Source organism: Siniperca chuatsi, linkage group LG20 (genome assembly GCF_020085105.1).
Source record: "Siniperca chuatsi isolate FFG_IHB_CAS linkage group LG20, ASM2008510v1, whole genome shotgun sequence".
Taxonomy (NCBI): domain Eukaryota; kingdom Metazoa; phylum Chordata; class Actinopteri; order Centrarchiformes; family Sinipercidae; genus Siniperca; species Siniperca chuatsi.
The window spans coordinates 7,258,074-7,275,781 of record NC_058061.1 but is presented as its reverse complement, the minus strand read 5'-3'; the positions used below and the strand labels follow the sequence as shown (position 1 = coordinate 7,275,781).

Genomic DNA, 17,708 nt, shown 5'->3' with positions numbered 1-17,708 from the left:
TTATTTTTCATTCTATAATTTTTTCTTCTTTTTTCACCATTTCTTGTCCTTCTCTTCTTCTACACCCCATTAAGTAGCAAGGCCACAGAGAGGAAGTGAGTGTCTCTCACATGTTACACACATTAATGGCCTTTGATTTGAGGCCATCACAGTCACTCAACCATCCACTGTGTGCTCTGTCACACTGCCTCTGTGTGTGTGTGTGTGTGTTTGCAGTTTTTAGGCATCTCCTCCATCTCTTTGAAAAACATCTTGTTAACAGACATTGATTTTAGCTAATGAACCAGCAATCGTCTGCCCTTCACTCAGCCCGATGGTCACTGTGAGCATGACGACTATTTACCACTCACTCTCTGAAACGAAACAAACTGCTTTAATCTACAAGGCTAAAGATACAACAGTCCCAGCTGCCAGAGAGGGTTTTTGATCACAAGATGTTAAAAACAAAACTGTATTTACTGTATGTGTGGCACTGATTTTTCTCATCCTTCTTACAGTATTATCGGCCACTCAGAGTCCTACACCAAACTGTGCTGTAAGGGCTTCTGCATAGACATCCTGAAGAAGCTGTCCCGCACCATCAAGTTCTCCTACGACCTCTACCTGGTTACCAATGGAAAACACGGCAAGCTGGTCCGTGGGACTTGGAACGGCATGATTGGGGAGGTGAGACTGAGGGCTGAGTTATTTAAAGAAGGATAATTCCCTGAATGCAGCAGCTGGTCTGAGTCTCTCAGTGGCCATCTACAGGTTATTATTAGAGCAAGGTGTTTTAAAATGTTCATCCACAGATCTAACTAAAATAAATGTAGCTTTGGGCTATGGCATGATCTAATTACATTAGAGGTAAGTTATTTGTGTGTAGCATGCTAGATATCGCCAAAAACAGCAGTGAATGTTGACCCATAGTTCAAGGAACAATGCATACAGTTATTTATCTCCTCATCTTATTTAACCAAAATAATCCTGTTAAGAATAACAAAAAATGGGAAAAAAACTTTTTTTTTCATGAAGTCATGTTTCTGGCCACCTGACGAATATAAGTGCAATATCACTCCTTTTGAGCTCTGTTTTGGTCTCCACCAACTTCTGAGGGAAATATCTGGCTGTTTAGCAGCTAAGTCCTCCAATGTGTTCACAAACTAGTCGCTAACTTTGTCTGTATGCTGTTTAGTGCAGGGCAGGTAGGGTACAGTGGGTTTATCGGAAATGTGGTCGATGGGAGTGAACCAAAACAGTAAAGCTGCGGGCCGTAAAACCAAAACAATGAGCAATGAGTGACCCCTTTCACATTACACATTGACATTTGACCCATTATCAGTATAAAAATATTGATTAGTGCAGCTTTAATGTGAAAATTACCTTAAAAACACTTAAAGTGTTGATATAATGTGAAAATATGAAATTGAAATAACACCAAAACAGCTGACACCATATCCTTCAGGATACGTTTAATTTCACCAAGAGACCAGCTTTCAAATCCTTAAGAATGAAGAGGGAGCAGGAAGTGTGAAAACCACTTTGAGGATTTTTGTGCATTCAGACCAGTTGAAGGGTTACATGCTCCTATATTAACTGAGAACAAGGTTGGCTGAAAAAAACAAAAGCTGAAGGGCTGTTTTTTCTGTTTAAGTTCCTAAAAAGAGTTGAAATTTTGGTGGTACAAGGTTTTTATCCAACAGTCAGAGTTTATCAGCCTATCTCATTTTTTAATATTAAAATATGAAGTAATCGGTACAGCTGTCACACAGATGTAGTGATGTAAGTACCTCAAAACTGTACAGTAGGACAGTAATCTTGAGTAGATGTACACCTCTGCACTACAGTACAGTTTTTGGATGGTAGTAATGATGCGACACTAGCATTGCATGGCCGAGAGAGTTTCTTTGATGGGTTTTTATCTAGGTCAGTGGTGTGAGACCATGCATATACATATGGAGCTAATACACATTTTTCTCCCACACACCAAGCCACATCAAACGCAGTTGCATCTGAAAGTAAAACGCCCTGTACAGGTGTTCCTCTGGAGAGCCTTCTTACTTGTGCTTCTGTGCCTGCAGGCGTTTTGCTCTGGGTCTGGGTCTGTATCTGTATGTGTGTGTGTGTGTGTGTGTGTGCTACATTTATAAAAACAGATTTCTCTCTGCAAAATTCCTGCTTTTCAGAAAAGCAAGCTTGGATATGAGCACTCCTGAGATGCAGCATTCTCTCTCTCTGGATGCTCAGATGATGAGACAAATATCTTTTCATGTCTCTGCAGACAGCCATTAGCAGAGTCATGCCTTACTGTAGAGCACAAAGTGTTTGCTGCATTGTGGCTTCCATGTTCAAAAACAGGATTGCTCATAAAATTCAGAATTTGCTCTTTTTTCAGCAAAGAGGAGCTTGGCAGCCTGTCCTTTGGGACACTGGGAAGCAGGTTTTTTTGTGATAAAATATACCCATTCAGATCTATTTTACAGAATTATACAGTAACCAAAATCGTTTGGTACAAATGCAGAATGAATGCAGGAAAGCATGTTTTTACACTGCTGACCACTGTCAATGCCTCTGCAGTGCTTTACTTTATTTTCTGTCTCTGTCTTTCTTCTCTCAGGTTGTGTATAGTCGAGCTGACATGGCCATTGGCTCTCTCACTATCAACGAGGAGCGTTCGGAAATCATAGACTTCTCTGTGCCATTTGTTGAGACAGGCATCAGCGTCATGGTAGCCCGCAGCAACGGGACAGTTTCCCCATCTGCCTTTCTTGGTATGAAAAAACAACTATTTCTTCTACATCCATTTTGATTTGATTGTGCTAGTTCAAACCGGTCATGACATCCATTATCCTGGAGTTTGATGTACAGTACGTGTCAGCCACGTTGCTGCCACCTTCTTTCTCACCACTTTCACCCAGGATGGCCTACTTAAACAAGTTCTGTCTCTGCAGACACTTCAGGAAACTTCCCATTAAGCTTTTATCCCGCCGATAACTGTAGCCTACAACTAAATCCCCTTACGTACCGCACACCCACCTAAATCCTTTTTCCAAACCCCAAACAACAAAATTCAGCACAAAATCCTGAACAGTGTATTTCTGTCTTCTCATTTTCTCATCAGCTATCCTACTACTACATATGGTAACCCCTATCACAGGCTGGGGTTTAGAAGCAGGAAGTACAAAAGAGACTTACTTTAATCCCTTATGTTTGTTTGTTCCTTCACTCCTCCTCCTCCAGAGCCCTACAGCCCAGCAGTTTGGGTCATGATGTTTGTGATGTGCCTGACCGTGGTGGCAGTGACAGTTTTTGTGTTTGAATACTTCAGTCCAGTCGGCTACAACCGCAGTCTGGTCAGGGCCAAATGTGAGTTTTACTCCTCTTTGTTTCACTTTTACTGGTAGAATGTATTCCTCCTGAGTACAGTGGATGATAGAGGAGTGAATGATCACTACAGCATCATCGCTACAGAGGTAAGCAGGAGAAAAACTCCAGTAAAGTCCATATTTATCCCACAGATTTCCATGTATATCATATTTTGTTAATGCCACATATTTTGCAATGCCTGCTGTTTTCTGAGTGTAATATGGCAAGAATAAATGTAGTTATTTGTATTTACTTCATCAAAAAATAGCCAGAAAATAGCCAGAAGCTGTGAAATGAAAAAAAGATCTATGAAATGTACTTAATTTGCTTAGAAAGCATTTTACAGTAAGCCTGTGTGCACGCCACTAAATCCAGCCCCGTTCACACGTTCTGCAACGTTAAGAGTTCCTCAACAAGATTTTGGAGAGGGCTAATCAATCCCAGAATGCAGCGCTGACAGAGCGTGCCTCGTCTCCAGGTCCGAAAGGTCATTTTCCTGTTTTAATTAGCATTCGTCGCTGCGCTAATCGAAGTGTGATTGATGGCGGTGGCACCCTCCGTTGCCGCACATGAGCAACGGTGGCAGAGAGCGATGGAAATGGGCTGAGGCTGTGAAATTGTTGTTTGGCAGTTTGCAGAAGGGCGTGAGGTGGCTCGTGAATACTTACACAGTGAACAGTAGACATATTTTGCTTGATGAGAGAATGTGTAGAAACAAATTTGTGACATAAAAACAATGTCATCAGACTGATAGTCAATACATCTATGGCAAAAGTTGTTGACTTTAGACTTAAAGAGTTGCTTCACCCAAATTATAAAAAACATTTTCTCACTTACCTCTAGAGGTATCAGCCATGAAGATAGTTTTGGTTTTAGATTTCTTTCTACTACAATTTAGTACTTTCTATCAAAAAAATTGTCCAAATTAAAACAAGACTGTCATCCCAAGCAGCTAATAATCTAATAACGACATATTTTTACATTCAATTGAAAAAGTCCACTAGTTGCTTTAGGAATTATGACTCCTGTCCACCAGGAGCAAAGGACAAAATACTATGATGTTGTTACAGTATAGAGCCACAAGGTCTGCAGAGGAACGAGGTCAGGGTGGCTGGATGGTTCAACAAAACATCTGACTTTGACATGGGAGAGCGCCATTTGCTTGTTGTTTCCTAACTGACTGGTTTCTTTTCACCATGACAGTGATCGTTCCCTGACCTCAACCAAGTGGTTATTTGAACCCAAACCATGATCCTTCCCTTACCCTAACCAAGTAGATTTTGTGCCTAAACCCAAAGAAACCTTAACCATAGCTGTGTTAGATCAGAATCAGAATCAGAATCAGAAATACTTTATTGATCCCCGTAGGGAAACTCTTTGTTACAGTAGCTCGTCTTTACGTCAGTGCACACGGGAGAAAGTACTAGACGTAAAGATGAGAAAACAATTATAAAATTGTTATTATTATTAATTATTATAAATTATTATTAAAAATATTTTTACAATTTGTAAAGGCACTGATGTCTATCTATTGTCCTGCCAATAGTGGCATTAGATAAAAAGACACTCCTAGGTGTCGTTCTGGAGGGGAATTACAAACGAAAAGTGTTCACAGCATGGTCATGGTATTGTTCCATTCACCTCCTTTTTATTTGGGTGAAGACTTGAATCTTAGTGATCCCTTTCTTTTTGGACATGATTCTTGGAATTGGGGTGAAACAATCCTTAACAGAGCCCTTTCATTTTTCTCCTCCGTCTGTTTCCTCAGCTCCTGGTGGTCCAACGTTCACCATCGGGAAGTCAGTGTGGCTGTTGTGGGGCATTGTCTTCAACAACTCGGTCCCCATTGAAAACCCGAAAGGAACAACCAGTAAGATCATGGTCCTGGTCTGGGCCTTCTTTGCTGTCATTTTCCTGGCCTCTTACACTGCCAACCTGGCTGCCTTCATGATCCAGGAACAATATATTGACACAGTGTCCGGGCTCTCTGACAAGAAGGTAAGAGACTGAATAAACAAGTTTCACTTGGAATAATAACCAAAGAGTAATTATGGGGCAGGACAGTTATTGAAAGTCCTGTCAGACATATAGAGAGCAGGCTGTTTTTGTGGAGCCATGAGATATGGAGCAAACCGCTTCTTTGTCTTTGTATTTAAATCCAGCTCATGCCACATCATCTCCTCTTTTCTCTGTTCATCACTCTGCATCGACTAATAAACCATGAACGAAAGAAAGACAAAAGACTCGCAGAAAGCCTTTAAGATGAAGTCAAGTAAAAGGACTTTGTTGTGAACGTCTCTGTCCTTTTCCTATCAGTGGGGAGCCCAGTGGCATGAATGACTAATCAATTACTGCCTTCTGTCAATACAGATGGTGTCTGTGTCTCGACTTGTCCTGTCAGTATTTTGGTTTGTCCATCAATATTCCCCCTGTGCCGTCTCCATCTCTCGTCTCGCTCACACTGTTAAAACAAGATCAAGAAATATCAAAAGATTAAAAACAGTCAAACCACAGAAGACAACAGGATACACACACACACACACACACGCACACACTCAACCTGGAAACAGGGCCTCAGAGGAGCTTTACAAGAAAGCATTTCATCCTTCACAGAGAGTAAAAACAATTCCCCGGCAGGGATCAGCAGAGCCACCTCAGTGATCTATGGTTGAATTAACTGACTATATTAACTTTATGCAGATGTATTATGTCCCACAGCATAAGGGACCAATATAAATTACCCTGCACAACACAACCTCAGCTGCCCCTAATTCTAAGATCCTACACGGCCGAGGATTAGTCGGGTTTAAGCCGTAGGCTGGCTGGGTTCACATCTCGCAGGTTTAAAGGATAAGGCAAGTGTTATTTTATATTCTTCTAATTGTCAATAAATGCCACAAAAAAGATGAAAATCAACAATGTGTTAGTCCGTCTCTCAATACTTTCCAGCTTCCCTGCCCTGTCTAACAGAACTGTTGAAAACCTACCCAAACCTGACAAGCATAAATAATCTTTGTCAAAACAGAGACCTGATCCGTAAGGGACCTGAGGATAGTCAGAACTTGATCTGATCTGAATAGACCCGAGGATAATCAGACCTGATTCAAAATGCAGTTGACACAAACAGACCCAAATCAAGAGAGAATGAATGACAATTAATGAGCAGCCCCACTCGAAATGTGTCATTTTGATAATGCTTTATTTTACTGGGCTGTATGGAAAGAATTATGTTATGTGGTACTGATTATAGGGAAAATAGAAATTTCCTTGAAAGAGAAGCTCCATTTAAACCCAAGTAGATGTCCATTCATTATTAATGTATTAATCAAAACTTAATTCTTCATACATGTTTAATTGTAAACAACGTAGACAAATTTCACATTTTTGCATGTTCAGACCAAGCGCCAACCACCAAGGCTGAAAAATGAAGCCAACGCGGAAGTGCCAAAAACTGCAATTCCTCAAATGGCCACTTGAGGCTGGCTCCAAAAATAAGTAAATACCCATTAATCCCCATGTTAAAATGCCCAACTTCCACCGCCCACTTTCAGCTTCACAACAGCTCTTCAGAAACCTATGGGTGATGTCATGGACACTGCATCCACGTTTTTATACAGTCTATGGCTCAGACACTCTAGCTTACTCTAGGTTTTAGTTGCGTCTGGACTGCAGGTGCACCCCCATCAATGTTGTTAAATGTCAGTGTTGATTATTGTGAACTGTCCCCTATAAATAAACTCTAGCAATTAATTGGCATTAATTAATTGGACGAGTGCCAATTGACTGTGGATTTTGCTCCCCATTACTTAAACTGAAATTGCTTTTGGAAGGAATCTCTTTGCTACTAGTGCAATTAATGATTAATTAATGACTAATAATGATTTCAATGTACATATGGCCATGTGAGTATTGTATTAAGATAGACTTGAAAAAATTAGAACCTTTCCTTTACTTTCTAATCTTCTCTCGGTGACGGGTGCTTTTGTTCGAACAGCTGATTATGAAAAAAATACATGTAGCACCTCAACTGAATCGACTGCAGTTGCAGCTGAAGAGTGATTATATTAACACTCATGCACACACCCACTCACACGCTCTCATTTTGATTGGCTCATTCATTTGCGCTCGGCTCAAAAGGTCAATGCCATAACCAAGATGAATAGATCGTTCCTGTTTACAGTCTAATTGAGCTCCAACAGACGTATTTCTGCTTCATCCTGCATTAATATATCAGCTCGTGAAATGTGAACTTTACTCTGGATTAGGATCATCTGTGGGCAGTGAAATGATTCCAAACGATGTGTGTTGACTGATATCAGATTTAATCAAATTGAGGTGAGGGGAATGGTATCTTATCCATTCATACAGCGTTGAGTTTAATTGCTGATAAAGTCATTCTTGGAAACAAATGGAATGACTCTAAAATGGATTTCATTTAACTGAGTAGTCCCTCATCCTCTTTACTACTTTCCACCCCATGTCTTCATTCTGGTCCCCCTTTTCACAATTATTTCTACTATTCTGTTTCTTCATTCTTTCCTTTCCATTTACGTTCTCATCTCCTCTTTTCTCTTTTCCTTTCCTTTCTTCTCTTTTCTCTCCTCTTTTCTCCATTTGTTTTCATTCCTGTCATTTCCTTTCTTTTTAATTTCTGCTTTCCTCTCCTTTTTTCTCTTTCTTTTCCTTATTCTTTGTTCTTTCTTCCTGCCCTCCCTTTTCTTACTCTCCTATTATTCCTCCCCCTTTCTGTCTTACCCAACTCTCCCTTCTCTCTCCTCTTTCCCCCTTTTCCTCCAACTCATATCTTTACTTTCTTCTACTCTTTTCACTCTACTTTTTTAAATCGCCTCCCTCCCTCTTTTACCTTTCTTCATTTTTCTTCTCCCTCCCTTCTCTCCCCCTGTCTCCTCCCTCTTCCATGTCACCTTTTCCATCTTTCTTCTTTCCTCATCACCTCCTATCCCTTTCATCCCTTTCTTTTCTTGTCTTCTTTCTTTCTCTTTCTCTCTCCCATCCTCCCCTATTCTGCTCTCGCTCCCTTCAGTCTCTCTCCTCTCCTTCCATTTTCTCCTCGCTCCCTTCTCCGCCCCCCCCGTTACCAAAACTCTTCTTCTCTTACTTCCCTCGATTCTCTTGTCTCCCTCTCCTCATCACTCATATCTTCTCCCCTCTTCCCTTTCCTCTCATACTCTGTCTCCCTACAGTTCCAGAAACCACATGAGCATTACCCTCCTTTTCGCTTCGGGACGGTCCCAAACGGGAGCACAGAGAGGAACATCCGCAGCAACTACCCTGACATGCACACACACATGATGAAATACAACCAGAAGGGGGTTGAAGAAGCTCTAGAAAGCCTCAAAACCGGGTACAGTTTTACTGAAATTTTAACTATGTTACACAATTACATAAGAGGTTCTATTTAACAGATCCTTCTGCCAGTGAAGACATAAGACGCCACAGTAATAATGATCATAATTTGGATTATACATCAGAGATTTGATGTCCTGTTGTAACGCTTATTTGTAAATTAGGTCGATGTGATGGGCTTATTTTTAGATGAAAAAAATTATGTCTATTGCAACTTAATTTGTAAGTGCTGTCAAACATCCAATCTTCACGAAGAACAAGCTCAAAACACCTGAAGTGATTTTGCACATTTTGAACCCATTAACTACAAATTGTGTATACTTTATATAGTTTGGTTGGTTTTCTTTTGCCAGTGTGAAATGAAAAATTAACTTTCAGAGATCTAAAACTTGTCTGGAATAGTTAATCCATCAGTGTGAACATTTTGTCACCTTTAATTTTAGCCACGCTACCAGTTTTTTTTTTTTTTACCACTTTTCACTTATCCACTGAAATATCTCTCCGTCTATGAGATGGATTAGCACAAATTTTTATACAGACATTAATGGTCCCCAGAGCACAATATTTACTTTGTCCAATATTTTGATTTATGCCCAAATACCTAGGAAACTATACTTTCCTATCAGCTTCAGCTGTTCTTTTTGTTTTTAGTGCTAAATAGCAAATGTTAGCATGCTAACATTCTAAATTAAGATGGTGAACATGGTAAACATTAATTGCTGAACATGATCTTGTTAACATTGTCATTCTGAGTATGTTAGCAAGCTGACTCTGTCTCATAAACTGAAAGCAATACCAGCCTGCGGGGTAAGAAAAATCTAAAGACCTATGGTATGCCTTTGAAAGCGGTCAGCAGCCATGTGAAGTATACACCATATTGTATTTACTGGGCTAAAACATGTAAAACCACTGCTACTGTAAGATCCTTTAACAGAGGAACATAGAGATAGAAATAGAATTATAACATGTATGTATGTAAGAACTTATTAAACCTTGTAAGAGCTAAACATTCTCTCAGATGAAGATGACCTATTTGCATGCAGGAAGCTGGATGCCTTCATCTACGACGCTGCTGTTTTGAACTACATGGCTGGGAAGGATGAGGGCTGCAAACTGGTGACCATCGGCAGCGGGAAAGTGTTTGCCACCACAGGATACGGCATCGCTCTGCAGAAGGACTCCCGCTGGAAACGGCCTATTGACCTGGCACTGCTGCAGTTCCTCGGAGACGGTGGGCACTCAAACCTTACATGATATGATACACAACCCGTGCCTGCACAAACACACTCTTATACTTTCCTCTGTTTTATATGTCATATGTTTATTTTTGTCTCAGTGTGCCACACTGTATGTGAACCATGGATCTGGCGCCAGTCCAGTTCAGTGTGTGCTGTATCAGCAGGGAAGTGGGCTTACAGGGAAGAGTTAATATCCTGCAGAACAGCAGGAAGAGTTAGGGATATGATTATCTCCATTACACACACATATATCCTTCCTACCTATATACACACAAATACACTCACCATGACGGCCGCCGGTGTGGAGTTAATATCCTCCCTCCTCTGAGAGCTTAAGAGCACCCCACACACACACTCTGAGCTTTTCCATGATGATATAATAAATAGTGTGTTTTTGGTCAACATACGGTAACTGAGTGATAAAAATGGGCCATGCTCCCTGGTGGCCACTCAGGAGAGGGCAGCTCAAGAGGTGGCCACCTGTTCAGAAGCCTGGAGGAGTAGTTTATGAGGTAATAACAGCTAATGGAGATGTGTTTAAGCACTGTAAATTCTTCTCATTCAAAAGGTGCTTTGATGGCATGCTGAAATGCATTTACACCGCCAAAGCATAAATGCATGTATACTGCAGCCAGAAAGTATAAGAGGGGTGATATGTTTTCACTGTTTTGGCTAAGTGCTCCACTGGATTTGAAAAAGAATAATGACTATAACAGCTTATATACGCGCATGTCATTCACTGCTGTAGAAGGTAGTGAATGGAAAAGATTACCATGTTTCCGACTTGCAAGCGTTCCTGGCATCGGACAGTTCAAGATTGTTGCAGCATTGGTTGTGGGACAGTTAAAAAATACTGTGCCTGGTCAATGTAGCACTATATCCATTATATCCTTTCAATTGCCTTGAATAGCGGCCTTTGGCTGACATGAAGCACCCATTTTACTTAGATTTTTTAGGCCTTTCTGTATTATTACAGTATTACAGTATTTAAATTAGTTATATCAGAGTTTCCCAGTCATAATTACAACTTGGATGTTGACATGAGAGGTACAAGTCGTAAACTGGAAATCAACTCCCATATGACATAAACGCAGTATAAATGGAAAAAGCCCCTGAAGAAAGCAATAAGTGAGGATGGCTGTGGTACAGGCCTGGCAGAGCATCATCCAGGAAGATACCAAGTGTCCTGATGTCTGTAGGTCCTAAACTTCAGCCACTGCAAAAACTTTGGCACCAAATATCACAACTTTTTTAAGTTCATCGTCAGCACTTCAATCTCTTAATCAAAATTTTATTTCAATTCCAACTATAATAATAGAGTTGGTTATGCATAAATGGTTATCTTCAGGTTATTGTAGGCTATCATATCTATATCTCTTCTTCACTCTGTCAAATCATCTCATACTCTCTCTTTCTTCCTCCTCTCCTCCCATAAACCTCCGTCCCTCCAGGAGACACCCAGCGCTTGGAGACGGTGTGGTTGTCAGGCATCTGCCAGAACGAGAAGAACGAAGTGATGAGCAGCAAGCTAGACATTGACAACATGGCGGGCGTCTTCTACATGCTTCTAGTGGCCATGGGCCTCAGCCTGCTGGTCTTTGCCTGGGAACACCTGCTTTACTGGAAACTACGACACTCCCTCCACAAGTCTCACAAACTTGACTTCCTGTTGGCTATCAGTAGGGTAAGATTTGCAAATTAGTCAGTTGATTCATTAGTTGTTGTTTTGGAAAGCCCGTTGCTCGTTGTTTATGGATCCTCTGTCGGTTTGATTGCTGATTGCTTGTTTTAAGGAAGTAGGGTTGAGAAATTGCTTCACTGATTTTTACATTGATTATTTAGTTAGTGACTGATTGGCTGGCTGCAATTGGATTAGTTGAGTACCAGCTTGGTTGAGTGATTAAAAGATTGGCTGGTTGATTATTTTGACTCTGAGTGGTTGCTTGCTTGCTTTTTCAGTGTAATATGCTATTTTACATGAAGTGGCTTTTGATAAATTAGTGCAAATGGATGTGTATTTGCATGTAATTACATGGTATCATTGGAGGCCTTGTTAAAATATTAGCTAAAATGGCACTGCATTCTTATTAAGAATGAGAAGGAGGGGAGAGAGGAGAGATAAAAGGAATGAAAAGCAGCACTAATTCTGGTGTTTACTCAGCATTTAACTTTGATTGCTTAATGTTCATTTGCAATTAGCCTAAATCAGTACCCAGTTTGTTGATGCCGATGTGGTTATTGAGGCAAAAAGCTTTGGCTAAAGTTAAAGCCAAGGAAATGTCTATGGACTCCAGCCTCAGTGCTCCTCAGCTGTGTAATTACACCATTGTGCCTGGATTTATCAGATTAACGGCTAAATGACTATCTGATCATTAATCCGCATGTGGCAGTCCCAAGGGCCAAATTAAATTTGGCTCTTTCCGGATCTCACAGCCAACTGTAAGCAGAGAGCAGTCATGGGATTTGGCTTTGTGTTTGTCCATGCAGTTAGAGACGGTTTGTTCTGCAGGGGACATTAGGCATGTGTGTGTCCGTGCGTGTTTATTGAGGCAATCCTCTCAGCTTAAACTGTTTTTCTTTGAGTCCCAGGAGAATGCATAATGAATTTGTGACTAAGTCTTGCCTCAGTGATAAAATTAGATATTAATGAAATAAGTTTTTTATTTTACTGCCAGTGGGGTTTTTATTAGTTACGAGGTGGATCGTTACTTTGAGATGCACAAATTGGTTGAAATCTCGTCTGTGAAATTGTCCCCTTATTACCACTAGGTTGATTCAAGGTTAAACAGTTTGTGGCTAACTATTGATTTAATTACAAATGATTAGGTGATTTATACTCTACTTCTCTTTTCCCCTGCCTCTTTTACCACTTCTTATTCTCTCTTTTCTTTCTTTATCTTTTTCATTCATGTCATTCTCTTTCATATCACAGGGTATTTACAGTTGTTTCAATGGAGTGGAGGATCCTGGGCGATCTGGTTTGGCCAAACCTGACCTGACCTCCAACTACGCTCAAGCAAACATGCTGAAGATGCTTCGCACTGCCAAGGACCTGGTCTCCACTGCCAATGTTGAGACCTCTCTGGACAACGCCACCAAGACCATAGAGCAGTTGAGTCGACATGGTGGCAGCTTGCCTGTTCGTATTCCACAAGTTGCCACGGAGGCTGTACCAGGAGGATTTGCTTATATTACGGAGAATCACTGCTCTCTTCCCAAGCACTCTCTAACCCCCCCTCTGACTGCTGTTACCTCTCTGAAACAGCAGAGGGGTGTAACCAGGCCAACGCCACTGCGCTACACTCTTCCGACTCACTCTTCTTCATGTCTGTATGACCGGCCACTTCCTGTTTCCAGCCTCAGCAGCCCCCACCTGGCCGTGTGTGAGCCACTCCCTCATCAGCACCCGCACCACTACCAGAGCACTGGGAGACTCTATGTAGACACCCATCCTCATTCGCCCTTCATCCCTTACACTGATCTACAACTACCTGATATCTATACCTCTCACCCGGTCTCCTCGCCTCAAAACGAGAATGTCCACGCAGGCTTCTCCCGACGGAAACGGAGGTCCAAGAGTTTCCAGTGTGAGGATGGGGATGAAGAGAGGAGAAAACACAGGGACCAGGAAAAGAGTGACAAAAGTTCTGTCTGTCTGAGTGAGCTCAAAGCCAACCACCTCCAAGACAACCACATTTCTGCCCCCAGCGTTGACAGCATCTACTCAGGGGAGGTGATGTGTCCTCGTGTGGAGAACTACAGCTCCTGGCCCCCGGAGGACCTTGTGCTAAGAGGGAGACGTAGACACCGCCGCCCCTCTTTCCTTAAGGCGACTTGGGGAAATGAGCAGATACGCCAGCTCGACGAATCCCAGTCATCCCTGTCCAGCCAATCACCTTCCACCCTGCCAGACCTGTTCCCATGCATTCTTACACCGACCACACCTGCAAAGGCCTACAACCCTGCCCTCCTTCGAAACAACCTGTGCCTCCCACGGAACCAGACCTACCTCCACATAAGGGAGGATCAGAGGAGGCCCAATGGACGTAAGGGCCAGAGGCTGCGCTATTCCCACTCCACCCACCTCCCCACGTATGGAGAAGCAGTGCGACATGGGACTGGGTTAGGGCGGGGGATGGTACGGAGGGCCACCAGTTTGCTCAGCAGACAGTACACCCACTACCTGAACTCGTACCCTGGACTACCCCTCTACCATGGCCCCCTAGACCTGCAGCACCACAGCCAGGCCTCCAGCAGCCAACTGAGCCCCAGCCCAGTGTGCCAGCTGCTGGCTTGTGGTGGCGGGAGATGTGGAAGCCAACGGGCTCTGCTGTACCAGGACAGCGTGTATGGGGCCTATGGGGTCTATCAGGGATCCCAGACTGGATCAGAGGTCCAGGTGGGTCAGGGAGCAGGGGGCCATCCCGCGGGAAGCCCCTGCGTACTTCGTCCATGGCGACGGGTGTCCAGTCTGGAGTCTGAGGTCTGAAACCTGAGTCTGAGTCTGAAACCAAAAGGGCCTCATAAGATGGATACTGCGGAGTAAAAGAAGAAGACTGTGGAGAGGGAGTAGTGGTTAGATTAATGTAAGGGGGGCGGAAGTTATGACTTGAAGTAATTGTGGATTTTCTATGTGACTTTGTGTAGTAAAGAATAGAAGTTTGGGTCTGCAAATTTTACAGATGTTTAGGAATTATTTGATGTACACAGTAAGATAAGAAGACTGCACTATTACCAATTTGTCCTCGAGAAAGCTATGGAAAGCTGAATTTGGCAGGTTTTACTCACTTGCAACTTTCCTACTGACAATGCTTGTGTATTTTCTGTGCTTTAATGTGCACTAAGATTTACAGCAGTCCACGGTGTTGGCGCATGGTTAAACTATAACCAGAGATTTCATGCTGTGTGTGTGTCGTGTATATTTTATTGTGGATGATTGGGATTCAGTCTTGGGTGTTGTCGAGTAGATGAACTGTTTACAGCTGGGGAGAAATTGTGGAGGAATAAGGGATTTTCTCTTTAAATACAGCCACCAAAAACAAGCAGCCACTGTAGCAAGATTTGTGAAGACAGCTGCGACGTATACGTGAAGAGTTTAATTCCAAAATAAGACATTCAATATTAAAACATTTTGACTCCAGACACAGAAGAGCAGCAGTTTTCTAGAATGAAATAATCATTTTGAGACATCTGCAAATGCATTTCAGGTAACTTATTTAAAGATTTATAATGTTTTGGAGCTATACCCTTCAAATCTTCATTTAGTGATGAGTCAGAGGAAACAGAGACTTTGTGAAAGCAGTCCATATGAACACAATCTGCAAAATGATGAAAGTATTGGGACAGCACTGACCAGCACTAGGTGTCTTAAACCATGGATTTTTGTTCCTCACTGGGTCTCATTATGATTCCCCAGTACAGCACAACATCACACAGGGCCTCACAATAAATCAATTCTGCATCTAAATACTATATCGATATAGAGAAAATGTGTTATTTAAGGCTGGTTAGTGTCATATTCATGTATTCTACATATGATAGGAATTTATAGTCACTCTTAAAATTTTCTAATCACACTTCTGGCACATTCTGAGTGTTTCTTTTTTGTAAAGCTGTTGCTGATTTACTGGAATATTTGTTATTACTGTATTAACTCTATCAGTTGGCCTATATTAAGATTTTCATCACTTTCTCTTTTCCACTCTTTTATATTCCCTCATTATCCCTCTTTTCCCCATCCCTATAACTGTTAAATGATCAAATTTAAATGAGATAATTGAAAGCTATTCTAGTATCTATATTACCTGGCTCCCTCACCCTGTAATTAATCACTTAGACCAATTAAAGAGCCTTTTTGGATGAACATGCATGTGTGCCTCTTCTTTGTAGAACCTTTATCTTTCTGTCCATGTCTACTTTTTAGAGGGAAATAGTATTTTAATGGAGAAGTTTGACATTTTGGGAAACACACTTATTAGCTTTTTTAACCAGAGTTAGATGAGAAAATTGATACCACTGTCATGTCTGTACAGTAGTTATGAATATACAGTCAGCTGGTTAGCCGGTAAGCTAAGTCTAGCATCATGATGGCTCTGTCCAAAGGTAATAAAATCTGTCTACCACTACCTCTAAAGCTCACTAATCAACATGTTATATCACGTTTGTTTAATCCGTACAAAAACTGAAGTGTAAAAAAAAAGATGGAAAAAGAGAAGGTAAAAAAGGAAAGAAAAAGGCAGCCCAGGAGATGAAAAAGATGATCTGGTCGCCGATCAAAGCCTCCTTCTCTGATCTTGTCCTATGGAGGTCAGTCATCCTGGAGGAAAATCCTTCTGGTGTTTGGGTCACATGTCAGCTGGTGACTGACACAAATACACGACTGAAAAGGGACTGCACCAAGTGGCAATGATATTATTCTTTAAATTAAAATCTACTATCAAACTTTTGAACTTTTGACAAGGTTTTTGTCAGGTTTGGTGAATGTGACAGCATGGCATGGTCATAACGCATCTTAAAATTTTAAGCAGCTCTTGCCTGAAGCAAACCTAGGTAACAATAAGCTACTCTAACTCAAGGTGACCTGTTGCCATGGCAATTACTCTCTCTCTCTCTATGCTATTGTCATGACGAGATAAGACTCCATTCAGGAGGCTAGATGAGTAATGTTGGAGAGTCCAAACATTGAGCGCTTTGATTTTTCCATTACTCTGTACTTTGTTACTGGAGCATTGCCTTAGATTGGACCATAATATTGATTTAATCCTCTGCTCTGCTACTGATCTCATATTTTTAGAGTTCAAGGTAATTGGACTGCTTTTCATCCCTGAAGAGCAGAAAGGCTCAGCATGCCTTGGTATTTATGTAATTAAGACATGGTTTTTGGCCTAATATAAAGCCTGGATTTACGCAGGTACAGGTGGATTTGTGTTTTGTACAAATATCTGATAGCAAGGAAGGAAAGTGTAGTAAGAAGGAGATCTACATTACAAAGTTTTTTTCACAAAGTTAAATGGGTCATCATTATTGAAATTTTCTGTTTTTAGTGTTAAGGAGCAAAGACTAAACTGAGTTCAAATTAAACTGTTATGAATGTTTTTAAACCTGCTATTTATAGAGATGTACGATTAAATATGACAAACACAATGTTGCGAGAGTAAAAGAGTAAGTGATGTTAAAGGGGCAATATGTAAGATTTGGCCAAAATTTTAGTTTAAAACATTAAAAAAATGAACTAACCTTATCAACAGAATGTGGAGAAGTAACAGTTCTGAGGTTACAGACATCTATGTATTGTGCTGCAGAGATATCTACTGAAATTAGCACGCTAACCTGCTAGCCCTGTCCTGTGTTGTAATACCACTTGTGCCTCGAGAAGTGAGTCCTTGTCTTAGCTGCTGCATATCGCTTTGGTACTATATTCCCTGTCGTCAAACTGGCCTCCATCTGTCTCAGAGGCTGTGTTCGGTCCCGGTCTGGCCATGTTCACTGGCAGGCTGCTGATCCCGGTTCCAATGCCCACTCGCATGGCTCCGGTTCTGGTATTAAGTCAGCTAATAGCACTGCTAAATTAGCTGCACAGCTAACTGAGCTAACTAGCTATTATTTCTGGGTAACAATGCAGGAAGAATGAGGTAACAGACTTGGTACTGACATGAAATAAAATAATTATATTATCATTTATTTTAAAATTATGATTATGATTTTTTTTTTAAAAACAAATAATTATTTTAATTATTTGATTTTTTTATTATTGTTGCT

The 17,708-nt window shown here is 41.3% G+C and overlaps 1 protein-coding gene across 2 annotated transcripts in view; it reads left to right on the top strand.

Moving 5' to 3' along the window:
* The window catches only part of LOC122867243 (glutamate receptor ionotropic, NMDA 2C-like), a 54,745-nt gene extending 38,928 nt beyond the window's left edge, over window positions 1-15,817 (top strand). For both annotated transcript variants that reach the window (XM_044177777.1, XM_044177776.1), the window contains 8 exons: window positions 498-666; window positions 2,597-2,750; window positions 3,220-3,345; window positions 5,114-5,343; window positions 8,550-8,710; window positions 9,756-9,943; window positions 11,402-11,634; window positions 12,883-15,817. In XM_044177777.1, the coding sequence (XP_044033712.1) occupies window positions 498-666; window positions 2,597-2,750; window positions 3,220-3,345; window positions 5,114-5,343; window positions 8,550-8,710; window positions 9,756-9,943; window positions 11,402-11,634; window positions 12,883-14,439 (2,818 nt within the window). In that variant the 3' untranslated portion in view covers window positions 14,440-15,817. The remainder of the gene's footprint in view (window positions 1-497; window positions 667-2,596; window positions 2,751-3,219; window positions 3,346-5,113; window positions 5,344-8,549; window positions 8,711-9,755; window positions 9,944-11,401; window positions 11,635-12,882) is intronic.
* The last annotated feature ends 1,891 nt before the right edge of the window (window positions 15,818-17,708 follow it).